Raw genomic sequence first — 15,230 nt, 5'->3', positions numbered from 1 at the left:
TCACTTCCTTTTGCCTTAGATCCCTCATCTGTAAAATGGGGATTAAGACTGTGAGCCCCACATGGGACAACCTGATCGCCTTGTATCCCTCCAGCGCTTAGAACAGTGCTTTACACATAGTAAGTGCTTAATACATGCCATCATCATCATCATCAAGAAGCAGCATGGCTCAGTGGAAAGACCCCGGGCTTTGAAGTCAGAGGTCATGGGTTCAAATTCCGTCTCTGCCACTTGTCAGCTGTGTGACTTTGGGCAAGTCACTTAACTTCTCTGGGCCTCAGTTACCTCATCTGGGAAATGGGGATTAAGTCTATGAGCCCCACGTGGGACAACTTGATTACCTTGTATCTATCCCAGAGCTTAAAACAGTGCTTTGCACATAGTAAGCGCTCAATAAATGCCATCATTATTATTATTATTATCAAGTGTCGGAGCCGGGATTAATCAATCAATCAATCAATAGTATTTATTGAGCGCTTACTGTGTGCAGAACACTGTACTAAGCGCTTGGGAAGTACAAGTTGGCAACATATAGAGACGGTCCCTACCCAACAGTGGGCTCACAGTCTAGAAGGGGGAGACGGAGAACAAAACAAAACATATTAACAAAATAAAATAAATAAAATAGATATGTACAAGTAAAATAAATAAATAGAGCAATAAATCCATACAAACATATATACATATATGCAGGTGCTGTGGGGAAGGGAAGGAGGTAAGGCGGGGTGGGGTGGGTGGAGAGGGGGAGGAGGGGGCTCAGTCTGGGAAGGCCTCCTGGAGGAGGTGAGCTCTCAGTAGCATGACCGGGCTGTTTCCACTGAGCCACACTACTTCTCTATTTTATTGCTGTATTGCGATTGATTATGTATATATGTCTGTACATATTTATTACTCTATTCATTTTACTTGTACATATCTATTCTATTTATTTTATTTTGTTAGTATGTTTGGTTTTGTTCTCTGTCTCCCCCTTTTAGACTGTGAGCCCACTGTTGGGTAGGGCCCATCTCTATATGTTGCCAACTTGGACTTCCCAAGCGCTTAGTACAGTGCTCTGCACACAGTAAGCGCTCAATAAATACGATTGATTGATTGATTGATTGTCTCTATATGTTGCCAACTTGTACTTCCCAATCTCTTAGTACGGTGCTCTGCACACAGTAAGTGCTCAGTACATACGATTGATTGATTGATTGACTGTCTCTATATGTTGCTAACTTGTACTTCCCAAGCGCTTAGTACAGTGCTCTGCACACAGTAAGCGCTCAATAAATACGATCGATTGATTGATTGTCTCTATATGTTGCCAACTTGTACTTCCCAAGCGCTTAGTACAGTGCTCTGCACACAGTAAGCACTCAATAAATAGGATTGATTGATTGATTGACTGTCTCTACATGTTGCCAACTTGTACTTCCCAAGCGCTTAGTACAGTGCTCTGCACACAGTAAGCGCTCAATAAATACGATTGATTGATTGATTGAATGAATGTTTGTTCCTGAATTGTACTTTCCTAACGCTTAGCACAGTGCTCTGCACTTTAACGGCGCTCCGCAACTGCGCTTGAATGAATGAATGGAGCCCACTTAGCAGCTCACCTCCTCTGGGAGGCCTTCCTAGCCTGAGCTCCCTCCTTCTCCTTCCCACAGCACCTGTGTATATATGTATATATGTTTGTACATATTTATTACTCTATTTGTTTTACTTGTACATATTTATTCTATTTATTTTGTTAATATGTTTTGCTTTGTCATCTGTCTCCCCCTTCTAGACTGTGAGCCTGCGGTTGGGTAGGGACCGTCTCTAGATGTTGCCAACTTGGACTTCCCAAGCGCTCAGTCCAGTGCTCTGCGCACAGTCAGCGCTCAATAAATACGATTGATTGATTGATTGATTGTACTTCCCAAGCGCTTAGTCCAGTGCTCTGCACACAGTAAGCGCTCAATAAATACGATTGATTGACTGATTGATTGCACTTCCCAAGCGCTTAGTCCAGTGCTCTGCACACAGTAAGCGCTCAATAAATACAATTGATTGACTGATTGATTGTACTTCCCAAGCGCTTAGTCCAGTGATCTGCGCACAGTAAGCGCTCAATAAATATGATTGATTGATTGATTGACTGTACTTCCCAAGCGCTTAGTCCAGTGCTCTGCGCACAGTAAGCGCTCAATAAATATGATTGATTGATTGATTGTACTTCCCAAGCGCTTAGTCCAGTGCTCTGCACACAGTAAGCACTCAATAAATACGATATTGATTGATTGTACTTCCCAAGCGCTCAGTCCAGTGCTCTGCGCACAGTAAGTGCTCAATAAATACGATTGATTGATTGATTGTACTTCCCAAGCACTTAGGCCAGTGCTCTCCACACAGTAAGAGCTCAATAAATACGATTGAATGAAGAATGAATGAATGAAGAATGAATGAATGAATGAATAGTGAATGAATGAATAATGATTAATGAATGAATGAATAATGAATAATGAATAAATAAATAAATAATGAATGAATGAATAATCAATGAATAATGAATAAATAAATAATGAATGAATGAATAAATAACGAATGAATGAATAATGAATAAATAAATAATGAATGAATGAATAAATAACGAATGAATGAATAATGAATAAATAAATAAATAATGAATGAATGAATAAATAATGAATGAATGAATAATGAATAAATAAATAAATAAAGAATAAATAAATAATGAATGAATGAATAATGAATAATGAATAAATAAATAATGAACGAATGAATAAATAAATAATGAATAAATAATGAATGAATGAATAATGAACGAATGATGAATGAATGAATAATGAACGAACGAACGAACGAATGAATAATGAATGAATAATGAATGAATGAATAATGAACGAATAATGAATGAATGAATAGTGAATGAATAATGAATGAATGATGAACGAATAATGAATGAATGAATAGTGAATGAATAATGAATGAATGATGAACGAATAATGAATGAATGAATAGTGAATGAATAATGAATGAATGAATAATGAACGAATAATGAATGAACGAATAATGAACGAATAATGAATGAATGAATAATGAACGAATAATGAATGAACGAATACTGAATGAATAATGAATGAATAGTGAATGAATAATGAATGAATGAATAGTGAATGAATAATGAATGAATGAATAATGAATGAATAATGAATGAATAATGAATGAATAATGAATGAATAATGAATGAATGAATAATGAATGAATGAATAGTGAATGGATAATGAATGGATAATGAATGAATGAATAATGAATGAATGAATAATGAATGAATAGTGAATGAATAATGAATGGATAATGAATGAACGAATAATGAATGAATGAATAGTGAATGAATAATGAATGAATGAATGAATAGTGAATGAATAGTGAATGAGTGAATGAGTGAATGAATGAATGAATGAATGAATGAATGAATGAATGAATGAAAAGAAAGCGAGGGACGGAGCCTCCTAATCGGAGGGTGGGAACCAGGCGGGCGGGAGCCAATCACAGGCGCTTTCCTTTGCGGGGACACCCAATGGGAGAGGGAAGAAGGCGCCATGTCTAGTGAGGGCACGCCGCGGGCGGGGGTTCGTCGGTCCGCGACCCGTCACCGGCGGGGCGGAAGAGGGGGAGGGCCTGCCCTCATCCAAGATGGAGGACGGAGGGGCGTCAGCGGGGGGAGGGCACGTGACCCTGGCGGCGGGGAGGGCTTTGCGCACGCGCACAGAGGCCTGTTCCTCCCGCCTTGGCCCCGCCCCTCGGGGAAGGGGGCGGGGCCGGCGCTCGGTGCCACCCGGCCGGTGGGCACGGGGCGGGGGGGGGGGTGGGGGCGTTTGTCGGACTTCCTCGTTGGCACGGCGGGTGGGCGGGCGGGCGGTGCCCTTTGCCCGGGGCCCCCTGCAGGCACCATGCACAGCCCCAGCCTCGCCTCCACCTCCCCTGTCCCGGACGACGTTAGGAACCTGTTGGCAGGTAACCACCGGCCAAGGACGCGGGTGGGCACCGGCTCCGGCGGAGGGAGGGCGGCCGGGTGCCGTAATAGTAACCAAATTGGCATTTGTTGAGCGCTAACTATCTGCCAAGCGCCGTTCCAAGCGCGGGAGCGCTTCGGGTTATTGTTCGGGTTAGCCCAAGCGCTTAGTACAGTGCAATATGTTGCAATTTGTACTTCCCAAGCGCTTAGTACAGTGCTCTGCACATAGTAAGCGTTCAATAAATACGATTGATGATGATGATGCAGGCGCTTAGTACAGTGCTCTGCACATAGTAAGCGCTCAATAAATGATTGATTGATGATGTTACTATTACGATGGCATTTGTTAAGCGCTAACTATCTGCGAAGCTACGAGTTATCATCAATCGTATTTATTGAGCGCTTACTGTGTGCAGAGCACTGGGCTAAGCGCTTGGGAAGTCCAAGTTGGCAACATGTAGAGACGGTCCCTACCCAATAGTGGGCTCACAGTCTAAAAGATTATTACTATCATGATGGCATTCGGTAATCGCTATCTGCGAAGCACTGCTGGAGGGCTGCGGGTTATTGTACTTCCCAAGCGCTTAGTACAGTGCTCTGCACACAGTAAGCGCTCAATAAATACGATTGATTGATTGATTGTTATTACTGTTACGATGGCATTTGTTAATCGCTAACTATCTGCGAAGCACTAAGCGCTGGGGGGCTACGAGTTATTGTTATTATTATTATGATGGCATTTGGTAATCGCTAACTATCTGCGAAGCACTAAGCGCTGGGGGGCTACGAGTTATTATTATTATGATGGCGTTTGTTAAGCGCTATCTGCGAAGCACTGCTGGAGGGCTACGAGTTATTATTATGATGGAGTTTGTTAAGCGCGAACTATCTGCGAAGCACTGCTGGAGGGCTACGAGTTCTTGTTATTACTATTACGATGGCATTTGTTAAGCGCTAACTATCTGCGAAGCACTAAGCGCTGCAGGGCCAAGAGTTATTGCTATTACTATTATGATGGCATTTGTTAATCTCTAACTATCTGCGAAGCACTGCTGGAGGGCTACGAGTTATTGTTATTACTATTATGATGGCATTTGTTAATCGCTATCTGCGAAGCACTAAGCGCTGCAGGGCCAAGAGTTATTGCTATTACTATTATGATGGCATTTGTTAATCGCTATCTGCGAAGCACTGCTGGAGGGCTATGGGTTATTGTTATTAATCAATCAATCATATTGAGCGCTTACTGTGTGCAGAGCACTGTACTAAGCACTTGGGAAGTACAAGTTGGCAACATCTAGAGACGGTCCCTACCCAACAGTGGGCTCACAGTCTAGAAGGGAGAGACAGAGAACAAAATAAAATAAATAGAATAGATATGTACAAATAAAATAGAGTAATAAATACATACAACATATATACTATATATATATATATACATATATTACTATATATTACTGTTATGATGGCATTTGTTAATCGCAAACTATCTGCGAAGCACTAAGCGCTGGGGGGCTACGAGTTATTGTTATTACTATTATGATGATATTTGTTAATCGTTATCTGCGAAGTACTGCTGGAGGGCTATGGGTTATTGTTATTAATAATAATAATGGCATTTATTAAGCGCTTACTGTGTGCAAAGCACTGTTCTAAGCACTGGGGAGGTTACAAGGCAATCAGGTTGTCCCACAGGGGGCTCACAGTCTTAATCCCCATTTTACAGATGAGGTAACTGAGGCACAGAGAAGTGAAGTGACTTGCCCAAAGTCACACAGCTGACGATTGGCAGAGCCTGGATTTGAACCCATGACCTCTGACTCCAAAGCCCAGGCTCTTTCCACTGAGCCACGCTGCTTCTCTTTATTACTATTATGATGGCATTTGGTAATCGCTAACTATCTGCAAAGCGCCGTTCTAAGCGCTGGAGGGCTTCGGGTTATTGTTATTACTATTATGATGGCATTTGTTAATCGCTGACTATCTGCGAAGCACTGCTGGAGGGTTATTGTTATTACTATTATGATGGCATTTGTTAATCGCTAACTATCTGCGAAGCACTAAGCGCTGGAGGGCTATGGGTTATTATTAATCAATCAATTAATCGTATTTATTTAGTGCTTACTGTGTGCAGAGCACTGTACTAAGCACTTGGGAAGTACAAGTTGGCAGCATATAGAGACCATCCCTACCCAACAGTGGGCTCACAGTCTAGAAGGTGGAGACAGAGAACAAAATAAAATAAATAAAATAGATATGTACAAGTAAAATAAATAGAGTAATAAATACATACAACATATATACATATATACATATATTACTATATATTACTATTATGATGGCATTTGTTAATCGCTATCTGCGAAGCACAAAGCACTGGAGGGCTACGGGTTATTGTTATTACTATTATGATGGCATTTGTTAATCGCTAACTATCTGTGAAGCACTGTTCTAAGCGCTGGGGGGCTACGGATTATTATTACTATTATGATGGCATTTGTTAATCGCTAACTATGTGCGAAGCACTGTTCTAAGCGCTGGAGGGCTACGGGTTATTGATATTACTATTATGATGGCATTTGTTAATCGCTAACTATCGGCGAAGCACTAAGCGCTGGGGGGCTACGTTTTATTGTTATTACTATTATGATGGCATTTTTTAATCGCTTACTATCTGCGAAGCACTGCTGGAGGGCTACGGGTTATTGTTATTACTGTTATGATGGCATTTGTTAATCGCTGTTTGCAAAGCACTAAGCGCTGGAGGGCTACGGGTTATTGTTATTACTATTATGATGGCATTTGTTAATTGCTATCTGCGAAGCACTAAGCGCTGGAGGGCTACGGGTTATTGTTATTAATCAATCATATTGAGTGCTTACTGTGTTCAGAGCACTGTACTAAGCACTTGGGAAGTACAAGTTGGCAACATATAGAGATGGTCCCTACCCAACAGTGGGCTCAAAGTCTTGAAGGGGGAGACAGAGAACAAAATAAAATAAATTGAAAAGATATGTACAAGTCAAATAGAGTAATAAATACGTACAACATATATACATATATACATACATATATACATATATTACTATATGTTACTATTATGATGGCATTTGTTAATCGCTATCTGCGAAGCACTAAGCGCTGGGGGGCTACGGGTTATTGTTATTGCTATTACGATCGCATTTGTTAATCGCTAACTATCTGCGAAGCACTAAGCGCTGGAGGGCTACGAGTTATTGTTATTACTATTATGATGACATTTGTTAATCGCTAACTATCTGCGAAGCACTGCTGGAGGGCTACGGGTTATTGTTATTACTATTATGATGACATTTGTTAATCGCTAACTATCTGCGAAGCACTGCTGGAGGGCTACGGGTTATTGTTATTACTATTATGATGGCATTTGTTAAGTGCTTACTATGTGCGAAGCACTGTTCTAAGCACTGGGGGGCTATGGGTTATTGTTATTACTATTATGATGGCATTTGTTAATCGCTAACTATCTGCGAAGCACTGTTCCAAGCGCCGGAGGGCTCCGGGTTATTGTTCATTCATGCATTCAATCGTATTTATTGAGCGCTTACTGTGTGCAGAGCACTGTACTAAGCGCTTGGAAAGTACAAGTTGGCAACATATAGAAGCGGTCTTTACCCAACAGTGGGCTCACAGTCTAGAAGACGGTGAAGACTAGAGTGTTGTTATTACTATTATTACTAGGCACATTACTATTACTATTAATACTAATAGTACTATTAATATTAATGTGTCTAGTGATAATATTAATTAGCACATTAATAATTGTTAATAGCACATTAATATTACTATTATTACTAGGCCTTCCCAGATTGAGCCCCCTCCTTCCTCTCCCCCTCCTGCCCCTCCCCATCCCCCCGCCTTACCTCCTTCCCCTCCCCACAGCACCTGTATATATGTTTGTACATATTTATTACTCTATGTATTTTATTTGTACATATTCTATTTGTTTTACTTAGTTAATACGTTTTGTTTCGTTCTCAGTCTCCCCCTTCTAGACTGTGAGCCCATTGTTGGGTAGGGACCGTCTCTATATGTTGCCAACTTGTACTTACCAAGCGCTTAGTACAGTGCTCTGCACACAGTAAGTGCTCAATAAATGTGATTGAATGAATGAAATGAATGAATATTAATATTATGCTGGCATTTGTTAAGCGCTTACTATGTGCAAAGCACTGTTCTAAGTGCTGGAGGGCTACGGGTTATTGTTATTACTATTATGATGGCATTTGTTAATCACTTACTATGTGCGAAGCACTGTTCTAAGTGCTGGAGGGCTACGGGTTATTGTTATTACTATTATGATGGCATTTGTTAATCGCTAACTATCTGCGAAGCACTAAGCGCTGGGGGGCTACGAGTTACTGTTATTACTATTATGATGGCGTTTGTTAAGCGCTTACTATGTGCGAAGCACTGTTCTAAGCGCTGGAGGGCTACGAATTATTGTTATTACTATTATGATGGCATTTGTTAAGCGCTTAGTATGTGCGAAGCACTGTTCTAAGTGCTGGGGGCTACGGGTTATTGTTATTACTATTATGATGGCATTTGTTAAGCGCTTAGTATGTTCAAAGCACTGTTCTAAGCACTGGGGGGCTACGGGTTATGGTGATGATGATGGCATTTGTTAAGTGCTTACTATGTGCAAAGCACTGTTCTAAGCGCTGGGGAGCTACTGGTTATTATTATTATGATGGCATTTGTTAAGCGCTTACTATAGTAATAATGATGGTATTTGTTAAGCGCTTACTGTGTGCAAAGCACTGCTTTAAGCGCTGGGTCGCTACAAGGTGATCAGGTTGTCCCATGTGGGGCTCACAGACTTCAGCCACACTTTACAGATGAGGGAACTGAGGCCCAGAGAAGTTAAGTGGCTTGCCCAAGGTCACACAGCTGATAAGTGGTGGAGCCGGGGTTCAAACCTATGACCCCTGACTCCCAAGCTCCTGCTCTTTCCACTGAGCCACGCTGCTTCTCTATGTGCGAAGCACTGTTCTAAGCGCTGGGGGGTGGCTACGGGTTGTTGTTATTATGATGGCATTTGTTAAGCGCTTACTATGTGCGAAGCACTGTTCTAAGCGCTGGGGAAGATACTAGGTGATCAGGTTGTCCCCCGTGGGGCTCACAGGCTTCATCCCCATTTTACAGATGAGGTAACTGAGGCCCAGAGAAGTTAAGTGACTTGTCCAAAGTCACACAGCTGACAATTGGCAGACCTGGGATTTGAACTCATGACCTCTGACTCCAAAGCCCGGGCTCTTTCCACTGAGCCACGCTTTGCTTTTTGGAGGAGGGGGCAGCAGGTTGGAGGGCAGGAACAGGTCATTTGGGATGAGGATCAGGACCGCTGGGAGACTGTGAGCCCGTTGTGGGCGGGGATGGTCTCCATTTGTAGCTGAATTGGACTTTCTATGTGCTTAGTACAGCGCACAGTAAGTGCTCAATAAATGCAATTGAATGAATGAATGTTTGCTGCTGAATTGTACTTTCCAAGCTCTCAGTACAGTGTTCTGCACACAGTAAGTGTTCAGTAAGTACAATTGAATGAATGAATGTTTGTTGCCGAATTGTACTTTCCAAGCACTCAGTACAGTGTTCTACACACAGTAAGCACTCAATAAGTACAATTGAATGAATATTTGCTGCTGAATTGTACTTTCCAAGCGCTCAGTACAGTGCTCTGCACACAGTAAGCGCTCAATAAATACAATTGAAAGAATGAATTAATGTTTGTTGCTGAATTGTACTTTCCAAGCTCTCAATACAGTGCTCTGCACACACAGAGCACTCAATTCAATTGAAGGAATGAATGTTTGCTGGTGAATTGTACTTTCCAAATGCTTAGTACAGTGCTCTGCACACAGAAAGCGTTCAATAAATACAGTTGAATGAATGAATGAGGGTTGCTGAATTGTACTTTCAAAGCACCTAGTACAGTGCTCTGCATACAGTAAGTGCTCAATAAATACAATTGAATGAGGGAATGTTTACTGCTGAATTGTACTTTCCAAGTGCTTAGTAAGTGCTCTGCACACAGTAAGTGCTCAATAAATACAAATGAATGAATGTTTGCTGCTAAATTGTACTTTCCAAGTGCTCAGTACAGTGCTCTGCACACAGAAAGTGCTCAGTAAATGCAATTGAATGAATGAATGAGTGCTGCTGAACTGTACTTTCCAAGCACCTAGTACAGTGCTCTGCACACAATAAGCACTCAATAAGTACGAATGAATGAATGACTGCAATACCTACTGGGAGGCAGAACAGGAGAATCATAGGGAGATGGGGACGGGAGAGAAACGACACCATTCATTCAGACTTATTTGTTGAGAGCTCGCTGTGCAGAGCACTGTACTGAGCGCTTGGAAAGTACAGTTCAGCACAGAGACAATCCCTACCCAACAATGGGATCACGGTCTAGAAGTGGGGAGACAGACATCAAAACAAGGAAACAGGCAAAGAGTAATCCTAATAGTAGTCGTGTATCTGATCTGGTGGGTCTACTTCAGCTCTTAGCACGTGGGGTGGGTAAATAATAAGGGCTTAAAGTCCTTATTTGGGGGAAAGTGTTGGAAAGGAGCCCAGAACTGTGCAGAGGGGGAAAAATGCAGAGATCTGATCCATAGGCCTGAGCGTTTTTCAAGGGGAGAAAAGCAGGCTGATTTGATTCCTGACTGCTGCTTATAAAGTTCCGCTCTGTTCCCCAGCCCCAGTTTAAAGTCCTTTTTGAAGTGATCCCAATTTTGAAATGGCCATTCGTCTCTGACTTCAGTACATAAGAAAAGGGGAAGGATATGTATAGTTCCTGCTTCCTGCCTCAAGCTCAGAAAATACTTCAACTCTGCATCCCTCCCATCCCCCTTTTGAGTTTTTTCCTCACTAAACACAGGTGCCTGGCTTACCAGTTGAAGTTAATGATAAAAAGGCCTTAAAATGCTCAAAACAAGAAGTTGACAAGAGGTTATTAGTTAAGAAATGATTTGTAGTTTGGTTTGGTTATAGTAAGAATCATTCATTTTGCTATTCTCAAATTATTTAACTGTCCAACTATGTGGTCTATGCAGTTACCCACTGGGGTTTGAATTTTAGCTATGTGCTCTTTTGTAATTCTCACGTGTACTGGGTTTAAGCGGAATTGGCCAATAATAATAATTGTGGTATTTGGTAAGCGCTTACCATGTGCTAGGCACCATATTATGTGCTGGATAATAACGGATATCACCACTAACCCAGAGTTTCTTTATTTAGGTGACTTGAATTTATGTGGTTACCTGCAAATTTCCTTTTAGGGGAAGGATTATTAAAATACAAATAACAATTTGACCTACATTTAAGTCGGTTAATAAGTACCATTGATGGATACTTACTGAGTGCTTACGGTGTGCAGGGAGCCACACTGAGTATTCGAGAGAGTCCAGTACAAGAGAATTAGTAGACATGATTCCTGCCCACAAGGAGCTAACACTGTAGTGGGGAAGACAGGCATTAAAATACTTTTCAGGTAGGAGAAATGGGAATGCATAAGGATATACATAAAAGTGCTGTGGGGTTGGGAGTGAGTTGACTATCAAGTACTTAAGGGATACATATAATATTTTATTTATTTATTTATTTTACTTGTACATATCTAATCTATTTTATTTTGTTAGTATGTTTGATTTTGTTCTCTGTCTCCCCCTTTTAGACTCTGAGCCCACTGTTGGGTAGGGACTGTCTCTATATGTTGCCAACTTGTACTTCCCAAGCACTTAGTACAGTGCTTTTCACACAGTAAGCACTCAATAAATACAATTGATTGATTGATATCATAGACTGACTGTAGGCTTCTTGTGGCCAGGGATCATGTCTATCAACTCTGTTGTATTGTGCTTTCCCAAGTGCTTTGTACACAGTAAGTGCTCAATAAATAGCATTGATGAAGTGGTTACGGATCCATACATTGCTTTGTCAATCAAAGTTTATGTTTTTGTTCTTAGGGAAGCATAATAGATATGAAAATTCCTCCTAATATGCATGTAGCTCCATGTGTTTATATGAACATGTAATAAATTAAATAATTTACTTTAAAGAAGGTACATATTTTGGAGTCAGTAGGAGAATGCTGAGCTGTAAAAGCAAAACTGGCTTTTGTTTGTTTCACTTTGTTTCAAGCTGTAGGGGTTTAACATTTAAGTCCTTGATGTAGCTTTACTGCCCTCATTATCCCTTCTTTGTGGATGGTATCTGTGTTGCTTTCTTCTTTGTAATGTGATTTCAAATATTCGCAAAGCTGACATGTATTTCTCTTGAAATACTTTGGAAAACAGACTTCACCGTCCTCAGAATATTCCAGTTAGGAGTTTCTGGATTTCTGAATTTTTGACTGTCTCTTAGTAATAATATTGATAATTATGGTATTTGTTAAGCACTTACTATGTGCCAAGCACTGTTCTAAGCACTAGGTATGATAATGAGCTGCTTGGAGAGTTTGCTGTTAGGTTACAAATCCATGGCACATGTATGAATGGAATCATCAATGGTATTTATTGACCACTCACCATGTGCAGAATGCTTTTCTGATCACTTGGGAGAGTACAATACAATAGAGTTGGTAGGCACATTCCTTGCCTACAGTGAACTTATGCTTGCTATTATGTACACTTCATGTATTTCAGATTGCCTCCATTATATATTGTGGAATATCTGAATTGTATGTTATACAAATTATACATATCTATTATATACATTATACAAAACTCAGTGCTTCAATTCCAAACATCTCTTTTTTCTTTCATTCATTTGTTCATTCAGTTGTATTAAGCGCTTACTGTATGCAGAGCACTGTACTAAGCATTTGGGAAAGTACAATACAGCAATAGGGAGTGACAGTCCCTGCCCACAATGAGTTTACAGTCTAGAGAGGGGGAGATAGAAATCAATACAAATAAACAGACATCATTATATATAAATAAAATTACATATACATAAGTGCTGTGGGGCAGGGAGGGGGGAGGGGCAAAGGGAACAAGTCAGGGTGATGCAGAAGGGAGTGGGAGATTAGGAAAAGTGGGATTTAGTCTGGGAAGGCTCTTGGAGGAGATGTGCCTTCAGTAAGGCTCTGAAGGGGTGGGGGAGAGTAATTATCTATCAGATTTGAGGAGGGAGGGCATTCCAGGCCAGAGGCAGGACGTGGGCCACCGGTTGGGGCACAGTGAGACAATTAGCAGTAGAGGAGCCAAGTATGCGGACTGGGTTGTAGAAAGAGAGAAGGGAGGTGAGGTAGGAGGTGCAAGGTGATGGAGTGCTTTAAAGCCACTGGTGATACGGAGGTGGATGGACAAGCACTGGAGATTTTTGAGGAGCGGGTGACATGTTCTGAACGTTTTTGTAGAAGGATGAACCAGGAAACAGAGTGAAGTATGGACTGGAGTGGGGAGAGGCTGGAGGTTGGGAGGTCAGCAGGGAGGCTGATGCAGTAATCTAGGCGGGATAGCATGAGTGATTGTATTAACGTGGTAACAGTTTAGATGAAGAGAAAAGGGCGGATTTTAGCAATGTTGTGAAGGTGGGATCGACAGGATTTGGTGATGGATAGAATATGTGGGTTGAATGAGAGCGAGGAGTCAAGGATAATGCAATGGAGCGCACTGTGAGCTGTGGGGCTCACAGTCTAAGTAGGAGGGAGTAGGAATTAATCTCTGTTTTACAGATGAGGAACAGAGACCCAGAGAAATTAAGAGGCTTGCCCAAGATTACTCAACAGGCAAGTGCCAGAGCCCGGATTTGAATTTATGGCTGTTTCTACTAGGCCTTGCTGCTTTCCATATGTTTATGTTTAAAGGAATCCTGGCTGTATCTGGGAAAACAAGGTATTCTGCGTATTATTACATTTACATTGGGCCCAGCAGCTTGCTGTGGGCAGGGAATGTGTCTGTTTTATATTGTACTCTTCCAATAGTTTAGTACAGTGCTCTGCACAGTGTAAGTGCTCAATTAAATATGATTGACTGACTCATTAGTGTTAATGCAGGAAAATCAATTCAGACAGAGTCCTTGGCCTATAAAGGGTTTACAGTTTAAGTAGGGTAGGACAGTAGGGGAAAAACAATACAAACAACAATGAAAGTAAGAACATAACATACACAGTTCTTCCATAGCTTATGTTTGCAATTCACATTTATAAGAGACATTTCCTTAATTCCCTGATAGCTTTCTGTCTGAATAGTGATTCTGTTGCCAGAAGAAATGGCTGTGCACACAAGCATAGTGCCAGTTTAGGCAGGCACTTTAAGAGTAAATTTCCCTTAATGAAAGAAATGCCTGCCTTTATAGAAAAGTAGAGTGTTCGAGTAGTAACCCAAGTAAATGAAAATTCAGCAACCCAAAACATCAACCTGAAAGTATGTAAGTTAAACAACACTTGGAGGAAGCAGTCCTTGGTACCTAATGTTTTAGTTTCCATTCTGCCATGATAAGAGTGGCATGATACTTTGCAAGTATCATAGGAAGGAATAATTGGGATAACTGTGGGGCAGGGTGGTTCAGCAGAAAGACCATGGATCTGCGAGTTGAAGGATCTGGGTTCTGAATCTGACTCAACTACTTACCTGCTCTGTGATCACGGGCAAGTCGCTTAACTTCTCTGTGCCTCAGTACTAGACTGTAAGCTTGTCGTGGGCAAGAAATGTGTCTATCAACTCTGTTGTACTGTACTTAGGAGAGTTCAGTGCTTAATACACTGCTGCGTATACCGTAAGCATTCAGTAAATATGATTGATACTAAATACTTAGGAGAATACAATACAACAGAGTTCGTAGACGTATATCTTGCCCACAACAAGCAGTCTAGATGGGGAGACTGACATTAATTCATTCATTGTTGTATTTATTGAGCGCTGTGCACTTGGGAAAATACAATACAGTAATAAACAGGGACATTCCCAGCCCCAAATGAGCTCACAGTCTAGATTAATACCAATAAATAATTTAATATATAGGTACATAGATGCTGTGGGACTGAGGTGAATATCAAATGACCTATGGTCACAGATCCAATTTAGCAGCATTATATGGCAGCGTGGCTTAGTGGAAAAAGCACGAGCCTGGGAGGCCTGGAGTTCTAATCCTGGATCTGCTGTGTGACTTTAACTTCTGTATGCCTCAGTTCCCTCCTCTGCAAATTGGGGATCAATACCCGTTCTCCCTCCTCCTT

General features: G+C 41.2%; 1 protein-coding gene across 3 annotated transcripts in view; it reads left to right on the top strand.

Moving 5' to 3' along the window:
- The first annotated feature begins 3,901 nt into the window (after positions 1 to 3,901).
- Positions 3,902 to 15,230, top strand: part of SKAP2 (src kinase associated phosphoprotein 2) — a 200,001-nt gene continuing 188,672 nt past the window's right edge. For all 3 annotated transcript variants that reach the window (XM_038766240.1, XM_038766248.1, XM_038766231.1), the window contains exon 1: positions 3,902 to 3,999. In XM_038766240.1, coding sequence (XP_038622168.1) covers positions 3,936 to 3,999 — 64 coding nt within the window. In that variant the 5' untranslated portion in view covers positions 3,902 to 3,935. The remainder of the gene's footprint in view (positions 4,000 to 15,230) is intronic.

Source organism: Tachyglossus aculeatus, chromosome 2 (genome assembly GCF_015852505.1).
Source record: "Tachyglossus aculeatus isolate mTacAcu1 chromosome 2, mTacAcu1.pri, whole genome shotgun sequence".
Taxonomy (NCBI): Eukaryota; Metazoa; Chordata; class Mammalia; order Monotremata; family Tachyglossidae; genus Tachyglossus; species Tachyglossus aculeatus.
Note: the sequence above shows the minus strand (reverse complement) of the source record. Positions and strands in the feature narration are given on the sequence as shown.